Here is a 27,107-nt window from a genome sequence, read left to right on the forward strand (position 1 = left end):
GAAATATTTTAATGAATGTCGTGTTCACTGAGATTAAACACGATCAGGAAATTGACGTATACCATTTAATTTATATTATTTCTAAGTAAAGGGCATTCCAGTTATTAAAGCCGGCTTATTAAGAATTTCATGAAGTGCGAGATAGCAATGTTGATGGTCCCAATCCCCCAGTCTAATGAGTTGAGTACAATGGCAAAAAAATAAAAGAAATTAAATTAAAAGAAAATCATAGAATTGCCTAAAACCCGCAGGAGTTCCTTGAATGTTCTCCGACTTCAGCACCTCATTTAACCTGAGGGATCTCTTGTACCTGATTAGCGCCGTGTACTGTACAGTTTAATTTGTGCTGATTCGATTATTTAACGGCACCTCTCATAGCTGCCGATAAATGGAGAAATGACCAGTTCATCGCCCGCTTCAGTGGAAGATAAAACATTTATTCTTGTGATATTGTGTAATATGCTGCAAAGCTCTGATATCCTGTGTTCCCAATGCCAGTGAATGGTAGACAGCTAATACAATTAGCTGCAGTGATTTGGATGCTGAAGGATAACTTTGCTGATCCCCGTGTCCGTTCTGATTCATTAACTTCTCTGTCAAAAGTTGATGTAAATTTTACGTTTCTCTGTAAACTTACTGTTTAATTATCAGGCAGGTGGGCTTCTTTTACCGCTAATTTTCAAAGGGCTTTTTTAGGGTCAGGGGCTATTCGAGAAATGCAATGAGAGATATTGTATAATGTGATGAGTTTCTTCTTATCTCCGGACCCAAATTGTACAGCGATAGCCACTCACACTGTAAATAGAACCACTTTGCTTATCCATAAACATAAATCACCAATAATTCCTATGACTGATGATACTTTATTGCTGTAATGAGATAGAGACCCGGAGTTGCTGCAAAACAGACTGACAGTCCCTTTATTCCCTGATAATTTAGTGATTTTTTTTTAGGTTCAGCCTCTTGTGAAGTAGTGTAGAAATAAAGGGACTTAATTTACAATGAAATTAGTTATTTTTATGAACTGATCCTTAACTAGAATTTCACCATTAGAACCATTACAATGAATCCAATCAGCCAAATATCCCGATGCAGATAAAATGTCCACTTTTAACAATTGTAACATTGTAAACATCTGAGTCCATTCTGTTGAGGATGTGGAAGGTGGGGCGTGGATCCAGTCGCCGCGTCCACCAGGGAATCAACAGGCGGCGCCTGGAAACCCGCCCCTTTCTGCCGGGTATTTAAATGCCGCTCACTGGGGCCGGAATCCAACAGTCCGGGAGCTGGTTTGTTCACTGAGTTCTGGACAGAACCATTTTCCCCAAATGACCAGAAGGATGAGGTCGGCGATTTCTCTCAGTTTGCTGCTGACTTTCTTATCCCGTGAGTAGTTTTTATTGTCCAAGTCTCTCACTGTTACTGTCTCAGTGTTAATCTCTCTCTGGAATGTTACAGAGTCAGGAATCATTTCACCAGGATTAATCCTCGGGGTTTTTGATATATTTTTACAGGTGTCCAGTCGGATGTTGTGTTGACTCAGCCAGAGGCAGAGACCGGGCGTCCCGGAGGCTCCCTGAGATTGACCTGTAAAACCAGTGGGTTCAATCTTGGCAGCTACTGGATGAGCTGGGTCCGACAGGTCCCCGGGCAGGGGCTGGAGTGGCTGGTTAGCTACTATAGTTCATCAAACAACGGCTACGCCCCAGGAATTAAGAATCGATTTACTGCGTCCAAAGACACTTCAAGTAACATCTTCTCCTTGGACATGACCAACCTGAAGACTGAAGACACCGCCATCTATTACTGTGCAAGACAGTCACAGCGAGAGGAACCAGGGCTGGACCCGAACAAGAACAGATCGAGAGAAACTCAACAACTTCCATCATAACCTGACGGTCAGTACTTGTTTTAAATGTAATATTAACTGTATTGATCAGAACCAGACAACAAGTCGCTTCTGACAAAAGTGAAACAGCAAATTTTACAGTAAAACCTAACAAACCAATTGATATAATGGGCTGAGCTTTTGGCTGTGTTTATATTTACTGTTAGCAGTTTCCGCAATTACAGACCTGGATATAATGATCATTTTAATATGTCTGATACTTGGAGGGGATCACTGCTCATTGAGTTTTGTAAATTGCTGCATAAATACTAAATTAGATCAGAAGTAAACGTCTATCTGAAGTGAATATTGAGAGGCAGCACTGAACAGAGAGTGGGTGCAGTTTTTGTGCGGGTGTATTTCACTGTGATCCTACAGCAGTGGGTCACAGTGCTGTGCACAGCAACATCCTCATACAAAAACCCCAGAAGGAGTTTGTTCAAATTGGTGATCACGATCACAACAGGAAAAGTCAAAGAAAATGGGAGCTAAATAAAACAATGGGTATAAGTAATATTGGTTTGTAAAAATATATAAAAGTCTTCCGCTTTGTTTGTGTTTACGGACACGCTAAATCTGCACAGAGGCTTTTAAAGAACTCCAATCACATTTATAAATATAATGACCAGCACAAGCTGAAATATCTCACTGATTCACTCTTAGGCGAGTCGGGATCAGGTTTTTGGAAAGGGCAGTGAGATTAAATCTCTGTATTTACAGTGAACAGTCTGCCGCAGTATTTGACATGGTGTGTCTCACTGTGATATACTGGATGGCACAGCAGTTACTGTCAATACAAAAACCCCTCAGCACTAAATGAGTCTGCCTGGGTCAGTGCTCGCTTTTGCAATCCTGCTATATTTACAATGAAGTATTATTTCTGTCCAGCACTGCCCAAAAAACGTGGTTTAAGATGGAAAAGCTGTGATAATTATCCATTCATCAATTGGTGAATTCAATAACATGTTCATGTGTTATTCTGTGAATTATAAAACATGAGGATCATTGATGAATAGCTAAAGATATCCACAAACGCAAATATAATTTCGTGAAGATTCATCGTGATCTTATTTTGCCTCTGACTTATGAATATTTAAAATAATGGTGGATTTCTGACTTTTTCGTGCAGGGACAGTTATTGTATGGCACAGCCCAGGGAGTGTAACACTGTGACGCTATGGACTACTGGGGACAAGGGACCATGATGACGGTGACTGCAGGTAAGAACCACACATTTATTTAGTAACTGTTTTATTTGAGTCTTTGTTTTTTTTTGTCTATTTTAATAATTCATTCAGCCAATGAAACCTGAGTTTGGTGGATTCTGAATGCAGAAGTTTTTACAATGTTTCATGTGATTCTGCTGAAATTGAGTTATATAATTCCGCTGTGTTTTGATAAAAAGTGCTGCTGAGGGATTGAGTCCCTGGTTGTTGTGATTTTGTATTTATCTGCTGAGGATACTGTGTGGCCGGGCTACTTGAAATATCTAACGTTTGTAAAAACAGTTTGACGTTTCTGCAATGTTTAATCTCGGTGACATCTAATGGCTGCGGGTTTTACCATCTACCGCACAAGGGTTTAAATAGGTTTGAAATCAAACCCAATATTAACAAAGTATGCTTAAGTTTCAATATTAATTTATTGAACATGATCCGCCTACTCACAATGCCGTTGACATTATTCCATATTTATGTTTAGTTTAATTATTCATTCATTTGGTGACGAGCGGTTGTCTGGATTCGATATTGAGATTTTCTTGCAATGTTACATTGGATTCTGTTGGAAGTGTTTGTAGAATTGAGCTGCTTCTCCATGAAACGGATTTCAGCCCCACAGTGATGTGATTTTGGTGTTTTTCTGCTGAGGAGAGTGTGTGTCCGGGTGACTTTAAATTAGTGGAATTTGTGAAACGGTTTAGCGGTTCTGCATTGTTTCTGCATTGTTTAAACTCGGTGACATTGAGCAGTTACACGTTTTGCGATTGAATCGAAGCAGCCTACGCGTTTGTATCTGCTTGAAGCGCGATTGTAGGCAGAAAACAAACAGGCTTCAGAAATGGGCAAAAAAGCATTTACAGATGTGTTAGAACATTTTGTCTTTATTTTAAGTGATAATTGCAGAGTAAACTAAACCATGGATTATGACGCTCATTCAGAACATAATTCGTTACTGCAATCAGAAACTATACAATCACCAAGTTTTCAAATTGTAGAGTAAAATTAATACAATTAAAACAATTATAATGTATTTCTCCATATTGACGGAACAGCTTTCATATTAACCTAATTGATCATTAATCGCCTTTCACAATTCTGCTGTGCTCTGCGCACAATTAACATGATCGGGAAAGTTTTTAGGCTGGAAACATTTTGTGATTATGCATGAAAAAATTTCAGTAATAATATACTGACTCTACAGAATTGTTCAGTTTCAAAAGAGATTTTGAATTACTTTTTTATATCGCTGATAACATTTGCATTGACTTAAAGAGGAGTTTGACATTGCAGTTTGGCAATATGTCTATTCGGTTATTACATTCTTTCTGTGCAGCTGTAACCACATTATTCCTTCAATGTCATTGGGATTTGGATAGCGAGATAATTGTCACTAATCTAATTTTAAACAGTTTACTGGGGGGTGTAATTCGCTGGCAGTAAAGGAATTGTTCTTACATTTTTTTGAACTGCAGGAAGGTGCAGACCGCATATAAATAGAGACTGACAAGTAAAAGCTTGAAATTCGAAAAGATTAATTTAATTGCAAACATTAGTATTAGTTTTGAATTTAATAACAACATCCTGTCTCCCATAGCTGTGCTGTACACAGATAGAATTATAGGAGAAGAACAGATTATATCTGAGTTTCATGCTTAATTCTTATTAAATATTAAATTGAAGAACAAAATCTGGAGTCGATTTGCCGGTTATATTTCAGTGGCGCAGATGATCTGAATGAATTCTTCTCTTCAAATTGTCTACTGATCAATTTGGATCTTCTTTCAGTGAACAATATATTTAACAATTAAATTATAGGGATTGTTATGTAGGAAGCACTTTCATTGATAATAAGTAACTGCCAGGAACATTTGTTTACACATAACTCGGAGTTAAGGCAAGTTTGATTCAGCAAACAGATGATATTACACCTCATCGACAGTTAATGCGATGTGCCCCCGGCCAGATTTGAAAGTGTTTCAAATATTCAACTCATAAATTCATCGTGTGAATTACTCGAAGAGAATAGATGGAATTTATGATTTCTCAATCCGTTTAGAAACGTATAATTTACAATTTTGTCCATTAAAACAGAGCAGGAGAAGTAAAAATAAAATAGTAAATATTGATCAGATTTAAGTAAAATTGATTTACTTGCCTGGATGTTACCATGTAGTAATTTGAAGTTTATTGTTTAACAATTTTTCAGTGTCAGGTTGATTTAAATAAACCCCAATTATTTCACAAAGTACCAAGGAGAAACAATTTTCAATTATTGAAAACTATTTTTATTATAAAGTAGAAATCAGCTAACAAGAAAATGAATTGACAATAACAAGATAATTAACTTACAATATAATATTAGTGATAATTAATTCAACATAAATGAACTCCAACAATTAAATAGTATACTGGACATTATAGTGGTGCAAAATCTCAAAGGGTGGAGAGAATTTTGAATTGTATCCAAAATGAATTTAGAAAAGAATACTTTTCTTACTCAGCTGTGCTCAGCTCGATAAGGTGTTTCGCCTCAACGTTTTTATTGGTTATATTTATACCTAAAATCAAATCAAATCAGTGGGTAATCGGTTTTCAATGTGAATGTTTCCTGATTTGTTTAATTCTTACCCTGTCATTGAGTCTTTATTACGGACAACCAATTATCCTGAATCTGTAGTATTTGCTGTGTTCATTTTCAGGGTAACTTAAATCATACATTGTTTGGAGATTTGAGTCAGACGGGGAATTAGATGGACTTCAATGGGAGTTTTGAAATGAAAATCAGTTTAATTTCAAAGAAGTTATAGAATAATTGTAGCAAATTGACCATTGATCAATTAGAATCAAACAGCTTGAATGAAATGGACAGATTGAACAGATCTATCTGCGGGGAACTCGATTGTTGCACCATTTGTGTCTGTTCTGTTTCTGTGCGCGTGGTCACTGTGCTGGGACCAGGAATTTTCCTGACTGGTTGTTAACCTTCTGGTTCGTTCTCCTGTATTTCAGGAAGTGCAATTTGATTTATTTCTTCAAAAAACTTGTATCTGTGAGAAATGTGAAAGTTTGACTTTTTGACCAGGCGCCTCAGAAATGAGATACCCAACCCATTGTGACAGTCAGAAAGGACAATTCAGAAACGACAGACAGACTGTTGAAGGAGGTTTGGTCAATTTTAAGCCAGTGATGTATCTGTCTTGGGAGTGTTCGGTTAGGCAATGCAGAGAGAGTTTTATCCTATTTTAATCTGTGCTGCCACAGTCCTTGACCTATTTGGTTGGACAATGTGGAGGAAGAAATTAGCCTGTATCTTATTTTTAATCCTATCATAGGATGTTGAGGTCGCTGGCAAGGCCAGCATTTGTTGCCCATCCTAATTACCCATCCTTGAGGAAGTGTTGAAATGCCACCTCCTTGAATAGCTGCAGGTACACTCACAGGGCTGTTAGGTCGGGAGTTCCAGGATTTTGACCCATTGACAGTGAAGGAACGGCGATATAGTTCCAAGTCAGGATGTTCAGTGTCTTGGAGGGGAACATACAGGTGTTTCCAAGCACCTGCTGCCCTTGTCCTTCTAGTTAGGAGAGGTTGCGGGTTTTGAAGGAGCCTTGGCGAGTTGCTGCATTGCATCTTGTATATGGTACACACTGCTGTCACTGTGCGTCGGTGGGGGAGGGAGTGAAAGTTTAAGGTAGTGGATGGGGTACCAATTCTGTGGGCTGCTTTGTCCTGGATAGTATCGAGTTCCTTGGGGTTTTTTGAAGTTTCACACATTGAGGCAAGTGGAAACTATTCAATCCCAGTCCTGACTTGCGCCTTGTAGATGGTCAGTTTTCTTTGGGCGATAGGTGTTGAATTACTCGCCACAGAATTCCCAGCCTCTGACTGGCTCCTGCAGCACAGCACTTATATCAAAACCGGATTGAACCCTCTCCTGGGCATATTTGATGGAACAATGTAGAGAGAGTTTTATTTTATGTCAAACCGATGCTGTACCTGACCCGGAGTGTTTGACAGTTCAGTGGAGAGTTGGCTTTCTGTTGAATCCCACCCTTGCAGCTGATGACAGGAGTGTACTGGGGGAGGAGTGGGGGCTTTAATCCATATCTTAACTTGTCCTGTGCCTGACCTGAGAGTCTTCTCCCCGCAGAGGTCAAACAAACTGAATCAGCATCGAACTGTGGGTTCTCTAGCCAGATCTGTGAAAATTAGTTGTTCCATTGCTCAGGTGAAATGACGCACATTAATTGTTTTTAACAATATTTCTGGAGAGAACGTGTATAAATTTTAATGAATTAATTATGTTTAAGCATTCTGAGTATCAGAAAATCATTGAACGTGAGTGACCTGAACTTGAGCACAATTTCAGAACAAACAGAATCAGGGAGTGACAGTGAGGCTCCAGAGAGCAGCGCCTGTTCTGATCTGATCAGAGGCTGCAAGTTATTTAAACGATTGAAATGGACAATGACCAGACTCACGCTCCAAACAACCAGCCGCGGGGGATTTGGGGAAAAGGAGCCGCCATCAAAAACTGAGTCATTGGATTGCCGCCTGCAGGGGGAGGAATGAATGACAGAAATGAGAGCATAAGGAGGACATTCGGCCCTTCGATCCTGCCCTCCATTCAGTAAGATCATGGCTGATCTACCTCGACTCACTCAGTCTCTTTACCACACACCCTCACTCGCTCACTCTCTCTGTCGCACAGACTCTTTCTCACACACCTGCACACACTCTCTCACACGCACTCTCTCTGATAGACACACACTCTCTCTTTCTCTCTCTGTCACACACACACGCACACACACACACTCACTCTTTCTCCCTCTCTCTCTCTCCCTCTCACATTCTCCCTCTCACACTCAAACTCTCTTTAACACGCACACACCCTGCCTCTCACACATTGCCTCACTCTTTCACACACACTCTCACACAGATACTCACATTCTCTCAGACACATACACTCTCTCAACTACACACACTCTCACACACGTGCACCCTCTCTCCCACACACATTCACACTCTCACACATGCACACACTCTCCATTCTCCCTCTCTCACTTACACACAGACACATAACACTCTGACACACACACACATCCTCATTCTCTCTCACGCACACACAGAAACACAAACACATTCCCTCTCACACACACTGTTTCTCTCACACATGCACTCACTCTCACACTCTCTCTCACACACACACTCTCTCTCACACACACACTGGCTCTCTCTCACACACTTTTCTACATATAACTCACACCCCTACACTCTCTCCCTCTCTCTCTCACACACACACACAGACACACACACACAGTTGCTCTCTCAATCACAAACACAGTAGCTCTCCCTCACACACATTTCTCTGTCTCAGTCACTCTCCCACTTATACTCCCTATGACACGCACATAAAAACACACTCTCCCTCTCTCTCACACACTGTCTCTCTCATTCTCTCTCTCTCACACACACACTCTTTCTCTCCCACACACACACATTGTCTATCTCACATATTCTCACACTTATACTCCCTATCTCACTCACACACACACACACACACACTCTCTCTCTCTCTCTCTCTCTCTCTCTTTCTCTGTCTCTCTCTCAAAAACACATACACTTGCACTCTCTCTCTCTTTCTCACGCACACACACACATTCTCACACAGAGAAGTGGGCTGAAAATACCAATTGCAGAATGAAAATCCGTGAAGCTGCAGGCATGTTTATTGTTCCATTTCTGAGGACCTGTTGTGTAAAAGGAAATTACACAGGTGACATCACTATATATGTGGAGAATTTCCAAGTGTTGAACCAAACACAAAGGAACAAGGAAAGGGGAGGGATGTGGCGGAGACCATGGCCTCCTGGATCCTCAACATGGTGCACACTTGGTGCAAGATGCCTGCACGGCCCATCCTGGTTTTGCTGTAACCTTCCCCTCCAGCCCCCTCAGTCTGCCTATTCTCGCACTGACACGGGTTTCTCAAAGAAAGGCATCGGCATTAAAGCAGCTGGCCAGCGATCTACACTGCTGCCTGACTTTACACAGCCGGTGTTACAGAAAGCTGATCAATATGGAGAATCAGGACAGGAACGATGGAGAGGAAGAGGAGGAGGTGGAGGTGTTGGAGCCGAATGGAGGAGCCCCCAGCTCGGCTGTGGACAACAGGCAATGGAAAGCTGAGCCGGAGCGGAAAATCATCCAGAGAAACATCGCCTTGATAAGCCTGCAGCACCTGGGCGCCCTCACTACCCACAATCACTCACCCTGACTCACCATCATTCACTCACTCACCCTCAGACCCTCGCCCTCACTCAATCGCCCTCAGTCACTCACCCTCAATCACTCACCCTCACTCCCTCGCTCACCCACCCTCGCTCACCCACGCTCACTCACTCGTCCTCACTCACTCACCCTCACTCCCTCACTCACCCACCCTCACTCACCCACCCTCGCTCACCCACCCTCACTCACTCACCCTCACTCACCCAGCCTCACCCACCTTCACTCACCCTCATTCACTCACCATCAATTACTCACTAATCTTCACTCACTCACCCTCACTCACTCAGCCATCACTCACTCACGCACCCTCACTCGCCCTCACTCACTCACCCCCACTCACTCACCCTCATTCACTCACCATCAATTACTCACTCACCCTCACTCATTCACCCTCACTCGCTCACTCACACTCACTCACTCACTCACTCACTCTCACTCACCCTTACCCACCCAGCCTCATTCAAACTCACTCACCCACCCACACTCACTGACCCTCACTCACCCACCCTCACTCACCCTCACTCGGGGGTACTCACTCACACTCATTCACTCACACTCACTCACCCATCCTTCCTCATCCACCCTCACTCATCCTCACTCAAACTCACTCACCCACCCATCCTCACTCACCTATTTTCACTCACACTAAATAACTCATCCACCCACCCTCACACATCCACTCACCCTCACTCACATACCCACCCTCACATACCAACCAACCCTCACTCATACTCTCATCTACCCTCATTCAACCACCCACCCTCACTCACTCATCCATCCTCACCCACATTCAGACACCCGCCCACGCTCACTCATCACCCACTCTCATTCACTGCTTCACTCACCCACGCACCCTCACTCACTCAGCCACCCAACCTCACTCAGCCACCCTCACTTTGTCAATCATGCACACGCTCACTCACTCAATCACTTTTCAGTGTGTGGGAGGGCAGGTACTGCGGGGAAGAGAGACCTGGAAGCGATGCCTGAGGCCGAGCAGTGCGGGAAAGTGGAGCAAGGCCGAATGTAGCGACGAGCATTGGTGGAAGCGGAGAGAGCCTGAGGGGTTGGGGGGGAATGGCATAGAAACGGGGCAAAGGTCAGCGAACAGGGAAAAAGGTCAGAGGGCCGGGCGAAATCGCAGACACCCGTGGAGTAAGAGCAGAGAGCTGGAGGAGAAAGGGCAGAGAGTCGGGAGGGGGAAAGGGCAGAGAGGAGGGAGGGGGGAAAGGGCAGAGAGGCGGGAGGGGGAAAGGGCAGAGAGGCGGGAGGGGAAAAGGGCAGGGAAGTGGGAGGGGGGAAAGGGCAGATGGGCGGCAGAGAGAAAGGGCAGAGAGGCGGGAGAGGGAAAGGGCAGAGAGGCGGGAGGGGGTAAAGGGCAGAGAGGCGGGTGGGGTAAAGGGCAGAGAGGCGGGTGGGGGAAAGGGCAGAGAGGCGGGTGGGGGAAAGGGCAGAGAGGAGGGAGGGGGAAAGGTCAGAGAGGCGAAGGGGGAATGGGCAGAGAGGTGGGAATGGGAAAGGGCAGAGAGGCGGGTGGGGGAAAGGGCAGAGAGGCGGGAGGGGTAAAGGGCAGAGAGGTGGGAGGGGTAAAGGGCAGAGAGGCGGGAGGGTTAAAGGGCAGAGAGGCGGGAGGGGTAAAGGTCAGAGAGGCGGGAGGGGTAAAGGTCAGAGAGGAGGGAGGGGAAAAGTCAGAGAGGAGGGAGGGCGAAAGGTCAGAGAGGAGGGAGGGGGAAAGGTCAGAGAGGTGGGAGGGGTAAAGGGCAGAGAGGAGGGAGGGGGAAAGGTCAGAGAGGCGGAGGGGGTAAAGGGCAGAGAGGCGGGAGGGGGAAAGGGCAGAGATGCGGAAGGGGGAAAAGGGCAGAGAGCTGGGGTAATGTTCAGAGAGCCAGTGCAAAAGATCAGAGAGCCATGGAATAAGTGCAGAGAGCTGGGGGAGAAAGGGCAGAGAGGCAGGAGGGGGGAAAGGGCAGAGAGGCGGGAGGGGGAAAGGGCAGAGAGGCGGGAGCGGGAAGGGGCAGAGAGGCGGGAGGGGGAAAGGGCAGAGAGGCGGGAGGGGGAAAGGGCAGAGAGGCGGGAGCGGGAAGGGGCAGAGAGGCAGGAGGGAGAAAGGGCAGAGAGGCAGGAGGGGGAAAGGGCAGAGAGGCGGGAGCGGGAAGGGGCAGAGAGATGCGGGAGGGGGGAAAGGGCAGAGAGGCGGGAGGGGGGAAAGGGCAGAGAGGCGGGAGGGGGGAAAGGGCAGAGAGGCGGGAGGGGGAAAGGGCAGTGAGGCGGGAGGGCGAAAGGGCAGAGATGCATGAGGGGGAAGGGCAGAGAGGCGGAGGGGGAAAGGGCAGAAAGGCGGGGGGACAGGGAAGAGAGGGGAAAGGGCAGGGAGGCCGGGCTATAGCGGGGAAAGCCTGTCTAAAGTAGTTATGAGCCAAAGCCCCAGGCGCCCAGGGCCCCACACTCTCTATCTCTCCCTCTCTCTCCCTCATTGTCTCTCCTCCTCCTGAAATCTTTTCCATTCCTGGGAAAAGGCGCTAAGTACCTAGGAGAGAAGGGAGACAATGTCTCTGTGCGCTTCCCCCACGGCTCCCTGCGCCTTTCTCCAGCTGGTGTTCGCTGCCCCTCCAATCACAACCTGTTTGTTTCCCAGTTTTACTGCTGATAGGCCCACTGGTCAGCCTATCTGCCGCTAACGGGGTAGAAGGCCCGCCTGTGATTGGAGGAGCAATTGAAGATACGGATACCTTCAACTCCACTTATCCGTCTTACCAGCATTTTGAACAACGGCTCCAGAGGCCATATAGAGGGACTTCGGGGGCCACAATCCAGCCACGGGACACGGATTGGACAAGCCTGTAAAAAAAGGAAAATAAGGAAATGGGCAGAAAAGTTGAACACAAAAATAGCAGAAGCATTTGTTCTAATCTTCCAAACTTCCATAGATTCTGGAAAGTCCCATCAGATTGGAAAATAGAGAATGAGGCTTTTATGTTAAATAAAGGAGGGAAAGGGAAAGCAAGAGACTATAGGCCAGTTAGCTTAACATCTGTCAGAGCGAAAGTGCTGGAATCTATTATTAAGGAGCCTCTCACGGGTCACTTAGAAAATCCAAATGCAATTATGTAGATCCATCATGGTTTTGTGAAAGGGAAATCATGTTTGGCTGATCTATTTGAGGCCCTTCGAGGAAGTAACAAGGAACATTAATAAAGGAGAACCTGTGGGTGTGCTGTATTTGGGCTTCCAGAAGGCATTTGACAAAGTGGCACATCAAAGGTTACTACGCATATAATGGTGTCGGCAGTAACATTTCAGCATGGGTAGAAGTTTAGTAAGTTAACAGGAAACAGAGAGTCGGGATAAATTGGTTATTTTAGGTTGACAAGATGTGACACAGGGATCAATACTGCAGCCTCAACTATTTACAATTTATAACAATGATTTGAATGAAAGGACTGAATGAATTTGCTAAATTTGCTGATGACACAAAGATAGATAGGAAAGTAAGTGGTGAAGAGGGGATAAAGGTCAGCAAAAGGATATAGATAGGTTAAGTGAGTGGGCAAAAAATTGACAGATGGTGTATAATGTGGGAAAATATAAACTTGTCCACTTTGGCAGGAAGAATACAAAAGCAGCATATTATTGAAAGGGAGAGAGATTTGCAGAACCCTGAGGTACAGAGGGACCTGGATCCCTTAGTGCATGAATCACAAAAAGTTACAATACAGGAACAGCAAGTGATGAGGAAGGCAAAGGGAATCTTGTCATCTATTACAAGGGGAATAGAATATAAATGGAAGGATATTTTGCTACAGTTTAACGGGGCGTCGATGAGACCTCGTCTGAATTACTGTGTACAGATTTGGTCTCATTTAAGAAAGGATATAAAAGCATTAGAAGCTGTTCAGAGAATGTTCATTCAAATGATACTGGGAGGTGTTGTCTGTTATCTTATGAGGAAAGTTTGGATAGGCTGGGTCTGTATCCATCAGAGTTTAGAAGAATGAGAGCTGATTCTATTGAAATATATAAGATCCTGAGGGAAATTGACAGGGTGGATGCTGAAAGGATGTTTCCCCTTGTGAGAGAGACTAACGATAGGGAACACAGTTTAAAAATAAGAGGTCTCTCATTTCAGACGGAAATGAGGGGATTTTATTTTTCTCTCAAAGGGTCGTGGAACTTTGGAACTCTCTTCCCCAGAGAGCGATGGAGGAGGAATCATTAATATTTCAAGGCAGAGGTAGAGAGATTCTTCATTGACAAGGGAGTCAAAGGTTAGCGGAGAGTAGGTGGGAATGTGGAGTTAATGCCACAATCAGATCAGCTATAAGACCATAAGACATAGGAGCAAAAATTAGGCCATTCGGCCCATCGAGTCTGCTCCACCATTCAATCATGGCTGATAAGTTTTTCAACCCCTTTCTCCCGCCTTCTCCCGTAACCTTTGATCCCCTTACCAATCAAGAACTATCTATCTCGGTCTTGAATACACTCAATGACCTGGCCTCCACAGTCTTCTGTGGCAATGAATTCCATAGATTCACCACTCTCTGGCTCAAGAAGTTTTTCCTCATCTCTGTTCAAAAAGGTCTTCCCTATACTCTGAGGCTGTGCCCTCGGGTCCTAGTCTCTCCTACTAATGGAAACATCTTCCCCACATCCACTCTATCCAGGCCTTTCAGTATTCTGTAAATTTCAATCAGATCCCCCCTCATCCTTCTAAACTCCATCGAGTATAGACCCAGAGGCCTCAAACGTTCCTCATATGTTAAGCCTTTCATTCCTGGGATCATTCTCGTGAACCTCCTCTGGACCCTCTCCAGGGCCTGAACATCCTTCCTGAAGTACGGGACCCAAAATTACTCACAATATTCTAAATCTGGTCTGACCAGAGCCTTATAAAGCCTCAGCAGCACATCCCTGCTTTTATATTTTAGTCCTCTCGAAATAAATGCCAACATTGCATTTGCCTTCCTAACTACCGACTCAACCTGCAAGTAAACCTTAAGAGAATCCTGGACTAGAACTCCCAAGTCCCTTTGCACTCCAGATTTCTGAATTCTCTCCCCATTTAGAAAATAGTCTATGCCTCTATTCTTCCGACCAAAGTGCATGACCTCACACTTCCCCACGTTGTATTCCATCTGCCACTTCTTTGCCCATTCTCTTAACCTGTCCAAATCCTTCTGCAGCCTCCCCGCCTCCTCAATACTACCTGTCCCTCCACCTATCTTTGTATCATGATCGGAGCTATCATCGGAGTCAATGGTGGAGGAGGCTTGAGAGGCCGAATGGCCTACTCCTGCTACTAATCCGCATGTTCATATGTACATACGATTGGAAAATGTCGTAATTACTGTAACTGGTATTCAGTTTAGAGTTCTATGGTCATTATATAGTTACCATTACAAAGGTACTTTCGAAGGGCCGTTGCTATTCTTTGTTTTGGGGGGACGTGGAGAGAGGAGGGGGCATCAGTCAATTTGAACAGAACCAATTTCCAAAACTATAATGATATAAATGACGAGACAACTTCTCTATCACCAAGTGTTGTTGACTCAGAAATAAATGGTGGCGAAATAATGGGGGAAATCCTCTGCTCTTCCACTTTAATCCAATGAAAGGTACGTCATTCACATGACATCAAAATGTTCTCTTTTAGTAATGGGATAGAGGCGGGAAAAGAGGTGTGGGTTTCCAAAGAGGGAACCGACAGGTGAGGGTCACCAAATGATGGAAATAATAAATGAACAAATGTGGGTGTGGGTTTTAGTTGGAATATATTAGGATATGTTTATAGTTATAGTCAAATTTTGAATTGTTTAGTTACTTAATGATCACAAATCACAGAGTCTAACTTGTTCAATCGGCCATTCTTTCCCAGTGACACCGTCTTCGCCCACTCTCTACAGCCTGGTCTCCTCCTGTCAGCAACACAACACCGACGGCTCCGTCACCTATGGCTGTTTGGCGATGGACTACTCCCCAGAAATCACCAGCCTGACCTGGAAGAAAGATGGGCAGCAGATCACCACTGGATTTAAGACTTTCCCGTCAGTGAGAAACCAGAAGGGAACCTACAGCCTGAGCAGCCAGTTAACCATCACCGAGTCAGAGGGGGAATGCAGCAAAATCAACTGTGAGGTTCGACACAGCGGCTCAGACAAGAGCATTGGAATGCAATGTAAGTGTTGGGGAACTTGTGAGAAACAGAACGGCTGTGATTACCCTGTATAGGGCCTTGGTTATAACACATTTATAGTGCTCTGCATAGTTCTGATCCCTGGAAAATCTAGGTTAGTGTCTATTAACGGAAAAAGTCTGTTTAAAAATACGATTTCATTGTATCTGTTATCAATTTCTTCTGCAAGAACTGTCTAACCTGTGTTTCTTGAAGGTGTTGGACCTGTCTTCCCTCCAACTGTTCTCCTCACCGTGAGCTCCAGGGAAGAAATCACAACCAACAAATTTGCAACCGCCGTCTGTTCAATCATCGATTTCCGTCCAAGTTCAATGACCGTGAAGTGGCTGAAGAATGGAAAACCCATGGATTCAGGAATTGTCACCTCTCCCGTCTTTGAAGTGAACGGGAACTTCTCGGTGACCAGTCGGCTGAAAGTCTCCGCTGGGGAATGGTTCACCGACGCGGTCTATACCTGTCAGGTCACTCACCAAGAGGTCACCCAAAGTCAAAACGCCACCAAGTGTGAGGGTAAGAAATACAAACCGAGGAAGCAATAGATCATTCTGCTCTCCGATGTTACTCAAATCAGGAATTTATTGGAGTTAGTAGAAAGCACGGAACAACTTCTAATTTACTGTCATGTAGTTATTGTTTAATTCCGATGTAAGGGCTGCATTCGGATTGTTCACAATTCAGGATTTTATCACATCACGTCTCTACACTGACGTCACAGAATGTGTGAGGTGGACTTGATATCAGATTTACCCTGAGTCAGCTGATCATATTTGGAGAGGCAGAAGGTGTCTGGAACCCTTCACTGGTAACAGCATCGGGAGAGAGTGTTGGAAAGTGCATCCACCCTATTTATAAAACAGCTTTCAGTACTGCATTCCAGGGCCCAGGAATGGTGTATTTGTATTGGGACTGGGGCAACATAGATTCATGAGAATGTTACCGGCGCTGAAGGACTTAAATTATGAGAACGATTTACACAGACCAAGCTGGTTTTCCATTGTGTAAAGAAGATTAAAGACGATAGTTAGAGGTTGATATGTCCAAGGTGATTTATTTTCGTTAAGAGTGTGAAGACTGAATACTGCTGTCCTGATTCTGAATGTGAAACTTTGGTTGATTTTCATTTCTGTCTCACAGGTGATTCCCACTGCAACGATCCCACAATTACTCTACTGCCACCGCCAATAGAACAGGTCTTACTGGAGGCGACCGTGACCTTAACCTGCATCGTTTCTAATGCTCCTTATGGAGTCCTCGTGTCCTGGACACAAGAGAAGAAGCCTTTGAAATCAGAGATCGCCGTCCAACCGGGAGAGGATCCCGACAGCGTGGTCAGCAACGTAAACATCTCGACACAAGCCTGGCTGAGTGGGGCTGAGTTCTACTGCGTGGTGAGCCATCAGGATCTGCCGACTCCTTTAAGAAGTTCCATCCACAAGGAACAAGGTGAGCGGTGAGATTGAAGCAATAAGTAGTTCAATGTGTCTATTTCCAGTGTAAATGTCAGGATCAATATTTACTCTTCAGTGTATTCATGGTCTACTCTGATTAGCAATTTCGCCAACTAAACGCTCTGGGCCTGTGGAATTTCAGGGGGAAATTGATAAGTAGATGAATGAACAATGAACTGAAGGCTGTGCCATTGGGTTTAGATGAAGAACGGTGGGAGGAGCCTGGTATGGAGCTTAAACACCAACACAGACAAGTTGGGCCGAATGGTCTGTTTCTGTGCTGTAAACTTTGAGAAACTTTCTCGTCCAACCCCATAAGTTCTCAGGGAAAAGGATTGTGTCCACCTCTGCTCCGAGCTGGAAAACCGGGTAGATCCCAAAGATTTTTATTTATTAATTAATGGGATGTGGGCTTCGCTGGCTGGGCCAAAGGTTATTGTCCATCCCTAATTGCCCTTGAGAAGGTGGTGGTGAGCTGCCTTCTTGAACCGCTGCAGTCCCTGTGGTGTAGGTACACGCACAGTGCTGTCAGGGAGGGAGTTCCAGGATTTTGCCTCAGCGACAGTAAAGGAACGGCGATATATTTCCTAGAAGCGGATAATGTAAACCTTTAATATTCAACTGAAAAACACTTCCCTCATCCTAACCAGCGGTTTCATTGTCTCCGAAATTATCCAGTTTATTGACACTTATTGTACATTTTCTGCAGTTAAAAATCCGCAGGAACCGTCCGTGTCTGTCCTCCTGCCCTCGGCAGAAGATGTCTCCGCTCAGAGATTCGTCTCCCTCAGCTGCTTAGTGAGAGGTTTCTCACCCCGAGAGATCTTCGTCAAGTGGACCGTCAATGACAAGCCGGTGAATCCCGGGAACTACAAGAACACCGGGGTGGTGGCGGAGAACGGCAATAGCTCCTTCTTCATGTACAGCCTGTTATCCATTGCAGCGGAGGAGTGGGCCAGCGGCGCTTCTTACTCCTGTGTGGTGGGACATGAAGCGATCCCCTTGAAGATCATCAACAGAACGGTTGATAAATCCAGCGGTAAACCGAGTTTTGTGAATATTTCCCTTGCACTGATGGACACCGTTAATTCATGTCAATGAGAATCTCTCGTTTACGTTTCAAACTTCAATAAAAATATAATAAAGTCCTTTTCTCCAATCGTGATTTAAATGCACAGTCGCTTAGTTAGTGTTGTTTTCCACTTTTGCTAATGTTAGAGCTGTTTAGTTAAAATCGGATATTTCCAGGGCTCAGAACCAAGTCTTGTACACCCAGTGCTCCCAGCTCAGATACACCCTGGGTTAGAGACACAGTAAAGCTCATTCATTACGGGATTCTGCAAAATAACATCACCAATTCTCCTCCCACTGAGGAGAAATCTGACAATTTCCCATTTCCGGCAAACAAACTCAGCACATTTAGATCTCGGTGTTGCTGCTTCTCTTATGATCCATTCCTTTAAAATGGATGCCAGCTTTAAGCTGCTGCATCGCACCCACTGGGAACTGAAGTGAGGGTCACACAGAAACATGTCCCAACAATCCGCCATCAGAGAGAGGGGGAAGGAAAATTGTTAACCCACCGTACCCCCCACTTCCCCAACAGAGAGAGGGGGAGGGGAAATTGTTAACCCACTGTACCCCCACTTCCCCAACAGAAAGGGGGGGAAGGGAAATTGTTAACCCACTGTACCCCCACTTCCCCAACAGAGAGAGGGGGAAGGGAAATTGTTAACCCACTGTACCCCCACTTCCCCAACAGAGAGAGGGGGAGGGGAAATTATTAACCCACTGTACCTCCACCTCCCCAACAGAGAGAGGGGGAGGGGAAATTGTTAACCGACTGTACCCCCACTTCCCCAACAGAGAGAGGGGGAAGGGAAATTGTTAACTCACTGTACCCCCACTTCCCCAACAGAGAGAGGGGGAAGGGAAATTGTTAACCCACTGTACCCCCACTTCCCCAACAGAGAGAGGGGGAAGGGAAATTGTTAACCCACTGTACCCCCACTTCCCCAACAGAGAGAGGGGGAAGGGAAATTGTTAACCCACTGTACCCGCACTTCCCAAACAGAGAGAGGGGGAAGGGAAATTGTTAACCCACTGTACCCCCACTTCCCCAACAGAGAGAGGGGGAAGGGAAATTGTTAACCCAATGTACATCCACTTCCCCAACAGAGAGAGGGGGAAGGGAAATTGTTAACCCACTGTACCCCCACTTCACTAACAGAGAAAACTGAAAAGAAAATTTTTAGCCAATTTTACCACCACTAGCTAAACAGAAAGACGAGGAAGGTCATTGGTTAACCCGGTGTGTCTCCACCTTCTCAGCAGAGAGAACCGAAAAGGAAATTGCTTCGCCAACCAGACGGAGCAAAACTATTAACTCACTGGACTCTCAGTCCCCGAGCAGAGAATCTGGAAGGGAACGGGCCTTTGCTGTAAGGACCCAGTTACCAACAGCAGAAGTCGGCTTCTAGCTTACTGGCCACTGGTTTTAAAGTCCCATCATGCTTAAAATGTTGTAAAATATATATTTATGCAACATAATTTTAAGAAGTTGTCACACTCTTGCTCCTGTTAATCTTATGCTAAGATTGATTTCTCATCATCCGATTCTGAACTGGTTATTAAATCCTCCCTGGGTTGTTCACGGTTCTGCCCCTGAATTTTATGAGGCAGATGGTTGATTGTTTGCATTCGTTCACCTGATATCACCTTGCATCTCACAGAAAACACGTTTATACAGAACATTGAAAATATTCACCAAAATTTTCACTATCAGGGTCAGACTCGGTCGTTGGGACCTTGTGAAACTCGGAAAAATAGTAAAAATGCACACAAGGGACACAAATGGACACACAAAAACATACATACATACACACATAGGCACAGACACGCAGACACAAACACACACAGTACAGGCAGACACACACACATACATACATAGGCACACACATACACACACAGAGGCACAGACACACACACAAACACAGGCAGACACACAAACACACACACATAGACAAATACACATACGCGCACACACAAACACATAGGCACAGACGCACAGACAGACACACATGCGCACACACAATCACATACACACACACAATCACACCCAAACACAAATACACACACAAATGCAGGCACAGGAACACACACATACACAATCACACACACACAAACAGATAAAACCAGACAAGCAGATTCTTACAAGGACACAAATATGCATCATCACACATTCACAATGACAGAAATACAGACGAAAAGACACACACTATCATACACATTAAAACAAGTGCATGGATACACATGAACACATGCACACACATGAGCAGACGACACCCAGACAGACAAACACATAGAGGAACAGACTAACACATTCACAGGCACACATGTAGACACAAACATGAAACACGCTTATACACACGAGAACACAAAAACACACGTTAATACGTATGAAAACATAAACACACATTGATACATAGTTCTAAATATCCATCAACACACAAATGCACACATTAAAAACTCTCTCTCACACACACACGCTGTGACACAGACATTAATATGCTGACACATACGTGGAACACAAAAGGAAACATTAACACTTATATTAGCAGACAAGAACGCATAAACACACATTAACACATATAGTAATAAATAAACATAGATATCAATACATAAATACACACAATAACACACTCATACATACACATTGGCAAAAAAGCAAAATATACATGCAGACGCAGACACAAAAATGCACAAGTCAGCACTCATTGGCAAATGAACACACCTCAATACTCATACACACATATGGACACAGAAACAAAGGGTGATGCAAGGCACGATATACTCATGCACACATACACAAAAGCTAAAGCATGACACAAACGCCAGGCTATTGAAGAAGGTATAATTCAAATGCACTTTTTTAACCAATGTATTCTCCGGCAATTGTCCCTATTACATAATGATCCGAAAAGCACACTGAAACAATGTTCTTACTGAGAAACTGATTTAAGTTAATGACGCACCAAACATTCCCATCACAAATAGACAACCAAGATGGGAACTCACATCCGAGATTTTAAAAAGCAACGTTCACAGTTTCAAAATAAGTTGCTCAGTGAATCTTTCTCGATATCCATCATAATATTCTCCAATAATAGATCGTACGAAATTGTTCGAAAATAAACTGATATTGGAGATAATTTTCTATATTTTCCGACTCGGACTATACGAGGATTGTAAAGGAGGAACAGCTGTGGAGATAGTTACAGAGATAGGTTGCTGAAATTCACGAGCTTAACAGTAGATATATATTGAACATTAAATTAGAGAATACATTAATAACTTAGGAAAGAGTAAAGAGTATATTTTTTAAAAGATATCCAAGATTAATAAACAACCTAATTACATTTCCTCGGTTATATCCTCGCAGATTCCACAGATCGCACCTGGATTGAAGACTCTGAGGATGATAACGGCAACATCTGGACAACCGCTTCCACATTCATCATCCTGTTCTTCCTGAGCATTTTCTACAGCACTGCCGTCACTCTGGTGAAGGTCAGAAGATTCAATCCGCTCACACTTCAGACTGACAGAAGCGATTTGAAAAATCTCTCAATGTTTCATTGATTAAAACACTAAGATAAATGTCCCACATTCTAAACATCTGCTTCATTATTTTATCCTCTTTTGCAGATCAAGTGACCGGTTGAATTTTGGACACCGTAGATTTTCCTCAGCCGTTTATTGAGATCTCCGTATTACGAATTTAAAATATGTCCTCTCGGTGAATCTAAAAATGAAATACCTTCAGTTCATGTTTCCGAATTTATAACTAAGACAGTCATGGACGGTATTTCCGTTTCTCTGTTTGAAATGTGCGAGATAATTATGGCTGTATTGTAATTGTAGCTTATAATTCCCCAGTAGTTTGAATTCCATATGTAAATAAGTAGCTTTTCTCATTCCTCATTCACAATTTTTCCCTTCCCTTTATGTTGAGCTCCGGTTTTCTCTTTCTGGTCTCTGTCACAGCTGTACATACAGTTGGCAGTTCAGAGCGAATGTGTTCTGTTCTCAGTGTGACTCAGTCATCATATTCAGTCCAGTTGACTTTAAAATAAACTTTTCTGTAAAATGTTCTCCAAAATTGTTAATAAATCATGAATGTGAAACGAACTGACTTTGCTGAACTCCTTTCCCCCAGGCCCATCGACACCGCTCCATTTCCCCTATTACACTGTTTCCTCCCCTTTCCCAGATTTTTTTTAACCATTCCTGTTTGGGATGTGAATCAAAAACAGAAAATGCTGGAAAAACTCAGCAGGCCCAACAGCATCTGTGGAGAAAAAAAAGAGTTAACGTTTCGAGTCCTCATGACTCTTCTTCAGAGCCCAAGGTCCTTCAGTGAAAGAGTCACTGCGCCACCCAGCGACCCATCGGTGTTAATACACCTTTACCTCTACCTTTTTCTGGCAAACCCCAGAGCCAGGATGATTACACAGCGAGGGGAACCTCGGTGATTTCACTCATACTCAGGCCTGTCACAGTCACATGTCAGGTAATTGTAAACAGCAGGGATCTGCTTCATCAGAGGCCCATACAGGACAGTATATGGAGGACGAAAGTTTCCTTTACACTGTCCCATCTTACACTCCCAGGGTCGGTGCAGCAGGGGTTAGATAGGGAATAAAAGTTTTTTTTTATCTCTTTACCCTTTCATGAGGTGTGGGTGTCGCTGGCAAGGCCGCCCAGAACAGCCCGGCTTCCAAGGCCATTTCAGAGGGCAGTTAAGTGTCAGTCAGGTTGCTGTCGACCTGGAATCACATGTCGGCCAGGCTGGGTAAGGATGGCAGATTCCCTTCACTAAAGGATATTAGTGCAGCAGATGGGTTTTTACGACAATCGGTGACAGTTGTCATGGTCACCATTACTGAGGCTAGTTTTCAATCCCAGGTTTTAATAATTGAATTCACATTCCAGCAGCTGCCATGTTGGGATTTGAACCCATGCGCCCAGAGCATTCGCCTGGATTCTCTCTAATTTGTCCAATTAAACACTCACAAGGCAGAGACGTCACAATCCACCTTCTCAATGCAATTAGGGATGTGCAATAAATGCTGGCCCAGACAGCCACGCCTATATCGCATGAATAACAAAAAATGCACAAATACCGCAGACTGAACCGTTGACACAAACCATGAGATGATTCCTAGAGACTAGGGCCGATCTGACACAGACATATTATCGAGCAGTAATCCTGCGAAGTATCACCACAGTTTGGGTCTTATCAGGAACAACGGGGAGCACAAATCGTGGAAATTCCCAGGCCCTGCGGCCTGCCTGACGCAACAAACAACTGAACTCACTAAACTTCACCCCAGGGATCCTCTCTCCCTGCTCCATTCCCTCTGATACCATCCTCCTGAACTCACTGAACATCACCCCAGGGATCCTCTCTCCCTGCTCCATTCCCTCTGATACCATCCTCCTGAACTCACTGAACATCACCCCAGGGATCCTCTCTCCCTGCTCCATTCCCTCTGATACCATCCTCCTGAACTCACTGAACATCACCCCAAGTATCCTCTCCCCCTGCTCCATTCCCTCTGATACGATCCTCCTGAACTCACTGAATATCACCCCAGGGATCCTCTCTCCCTGCTCCATTCCCTCTGATACCAGCTCTGATGGGATGCTTCAAACACACACTCCACTGATTCGGCACAGGCTGTTATGCGTTTTCAGTTTTAAATCAATAAAAAAATCGCTCTGTTCGAGCAATGTGGACATGAGCAAAGAACCCTAATTCTCACACGAGAAATTGAACCCGGGCCACGGCAAGTCCCAGCCACCATGCCAGCACGGAGGCTACCCCGGCAGTTTGATAAACGATACTTTTGCCATTTGTTTTCATTTCAGACCACTTTCTCCTGAGACAAAATGACCTATTCAGCCAATTAAAACAACCATTGCCATTGGCAAGAACATGAAATTCACAGTGTGGTGAAATAGTACTAAAAGCTGTGAATTGCAAAATCCAATTTCCAAAAGCCACCAACCTAATCCCTGCGGCTCCTGTGAAACCGTGCAAGGCGATATCAAATTCCTCCACTTTCATGATACATCTTTCAACTTTCAATCTCCGCCTCAGTCATTTCCAGTTCTATTTAATACCCACGTGGAAATTTAACTCTGCTCCTCGTTCCATGGATTTTGGCCGACTTGCTATGCATTTTATATTATGATAAAGCCAGGAATTCGTGCTCTAATAAAAACAGAGGGTCGCTGAATTTCACAGCAGGTCTGACAGCACCTGTGGAGACAGAAACAGAGTTCACGCTTCCAGTCCATATGACTCTTCTTCAGAACTCAAGGGAGGTAGAAATATGATGCGTTTTATGCTGCTGACGAGGGTGGGTGGAGTAGATGGAGCAAAAAAGTTCAGGGATAGGTTTGAGGTCAGGAGAGATTCAGTAACAAAGATATCATGGAACACAAGTCAAAGGCAACGGGAATGATATTATTAATTATGAAAGCAGGCGTTAATATCTAGACAAAGGTCAGCACTGACTGGAAGCAAAATAGCAGAATGTGTTAATAGCAGAAAAAGGGTCAGCGCTGTCTGAAAGCAAAACAGAAGAACAAGATGCAGACTGGCACTTGGGGGTGTGGAGGCTGCAGGGAAATTAAAATGGAGGACAGAGTTCATAATGTGAATTTGTTGACCTCAATGTTGAGTCCAGAAGGCTGTAGAGTGTCTAATGAGAAGATGAGGTGCTGTTCCTCCAGTTTGCGTTGGGCTTCACCGGAACATTGTAGAAGGCTGAAGACAGAAATGTGAGCGTGAGGGCAAGGTGTGAATTGAAATGGCAAGTGAAAGACAGGTCTGGGTCATTCTTGCGGACTGTGTGAAGGTGTTCTGCAAAGCGGACAGTCAGAGAGTGTTTAGTCTCCCCAGTGTGGAGGAGACCACATTGTGAGCAGAGAATACAATAGGCTGAATTGTAAGAAGTGCAAATAAATCTTTGCTTCACCTGGAAGGAGTGTTTGGGGCCTTGGACGGTGAGAAGGGAGAAGGTAAAATGTTACACCTCCTGCGATTGCATGGGAAGGTGCTGTGGGAAGGGGATGAGGTGTTGGGCACGATAGAGTTTTTGAATCAGAAATTGGTTTTTGGTTGTGATATTTTGCACAACAGCGAGACCGGGAATCAAATTTGGGCGATGAGCGCACCGAATCCTAACCATTAGGTCACCAGGGTGTTTCTGTAACATCTTGTTTAGCGAATTCTACTGTCAACTCAAACATTGGCGTTTTACTTCTACTTCTCTTCCCGAGGCAGTTCTGTGTCGTGTCCTTTGGCTTCAAGGAAATGTTGTACAAACTTTGCCAGCCCTGCTGTTATCCAGTAAGTTCCCAGACAAGTAGTTTTATGAATATTCATTTCAAAGAAAATGAGATAAGTTAGATCACACATATGCATAACATCCAACCCATTAGAAATATTGGGTTCAAAGCAACAAATAGAAATTGATTCTATGATTGCACATCTAGAACTGGAACACACCATCGCACCGATTGAATCCACTGGCTGTTTACATGCTGTTCAGTGAAAATTTCAATCTTCTCGACTTTGTGGCAATTGGGCGCTGAGCCGGTAAGCAGTCTGGACTCAAATAACGTGTGAACATACAAACTAGGAGCAGGAGAGTTCACTCGGCCCTTCAAGCCTGCTTCACCATTCAATAAGATCACAGCTGATCTGATTGTAACCTCCCACCTACCCTTGATAGCCTTTCACCCCCTTGTTGATCAAAAATCTATCTAGCTCTGCCTTTAAAATATTCAAAGACTCTGCTTCCACTGCCTTTTGAGGAAGAGTTATGAAGACTCATGACCCTATGAGAGAAAATAATTTCTCCTAATTTCTGCCTTAAATGAGCGACGCCTTATTTTGAAACTGTGAACCCCCAGTTCCAGATTCTCCCACAAGAGGAAACATCCTCTCCACATCAACCTTGTTAAGACCCTTCGGGATCTTAAAGATTTCGATCAAGTCACCTCTTACTCTTTCAAACTCCAGTGGATACAAGCCTAACTTGTCCAACCTTTCCTCTTAAAACAATGAACGCCTTCTTGGTAATGGTCTATGTCATGAAGAGATATTAATGTATTTAATGTTATTGGAAATTATTTTTAAATTGGACTTGTAGTGGGGTCTGTGTCTGTGGGTGTGTCTGCGTGTGCCTCAATTGGATTAAAGCCAGCTAGTATGGGTGTGTTAATGTATAGTAGTTATGAGGTGGAAACAGTAAGGTAGAGAGCACATTTGCATTCTGTTGAATAAACCATTCAAAGATTGGGGGCGAAATCTTGCACCTGGCTAGGAAACACCAAACAATATGTTCATATTACTAATAAGATTGGTGCTATGAAAGAGGTTTTTTGTTAGAAGAGGTGGAGTTCAAGGCCCTGGTGATGCAATGAGGTTTTGCGTTCAAAGGGAAGACTAGGTACATCCAGAAAAGTTTTGTGTGTGGAATTCAGAGGCATGGAAGATCTATGCCTCCTGTAAGCTTACCACTGTGTCTGCGAAGGAACAAATTGAAAAGAACCTCATTTTGATTTCGTAAGATATAATGTGCTGTGTCTGTTGTCTGTTTGGAGTGTATGGGTTATTGTTGCCTTGATGAAGATTAACTCAGCCGTTACCAACTGCCGTGTCATAACAGTCCAGTAACCCTTCTCTGAACTATGCTAACGCATTTACATATTTCCTTAAATAAAGAGGCCAGTGCTGTAAACAGGACTCCAGATGTGTTCTTACCAATGTCCTGTACTTTGCATTCAGTTCATCCCATAACTATTGACTGTACTGAAATAGTTCGGCGTTTTCTTATTCTTTTGGACCGACTGAGCAGCTTCACCTATTCTGAAATGATGCGCCATCTGCTATCTTAATTGCCCTGAGCTTTATATATATCTCTTTCAGCCTATCTGCATCCTCCCCCACTCCTTATCATTAGGCTAAGCTAAAGTTTAATTGTAGGCTA

General features: G+C 44.2%; 2 protein-coding genes and 1 gene segment (V, D, J or C); 1 reads left to right on the forward strand and 2 right to left on the reverse strand.

Annotated features, from left to right (window-relative positions):
* Window positions 1-27,107, reverse strand: part of LOC144698102 (uncharacterized) — an 862,314-nt gene that overhangs the window by 531,162 nt on the left and 304,045 nt on the right. The window lies entirely within an intron of this gene.
* The window catches only part of LOC144698105 (uncharacterized), a 388,932-nt gene that overhangs the window by 297,386 nt on the left and 64,439 nt on the right, over window positions 1-27,107 (reverse strand). The window lies entirely within an intron of this gene.
* LOC144698140 (Ig heavy chain C region-like) lies at window positions 1,280-18,141 on the forward strand. The segment is given in 6 exon segments: window positions 1,280-1,386; window positions 1,515-1,831; window positions 3,063-3,108; window positions 15,275-15,574; window positions 16,727-17,035; window positions 17,750-18,141. Coding segments are annotated over 6 exon segments (1,422 nt in total).

The sequence above is a fragment of the Cetorhinus maximus genome, chromosome 23 (assembly GCF_964194155.1).
Source record: "Cetorhinus maximus chromosome 23, sCetMax3.hap1.1, whole genome shotgun sequence".
NCBI classification, from domain to species: domain Eukaryota; kingdom Metazoa; phylum Chordata; class Chondrichthyes; order Lamniformes; family Cetorhinidae; genus Cetorhinus; species Cetorhinus maximus.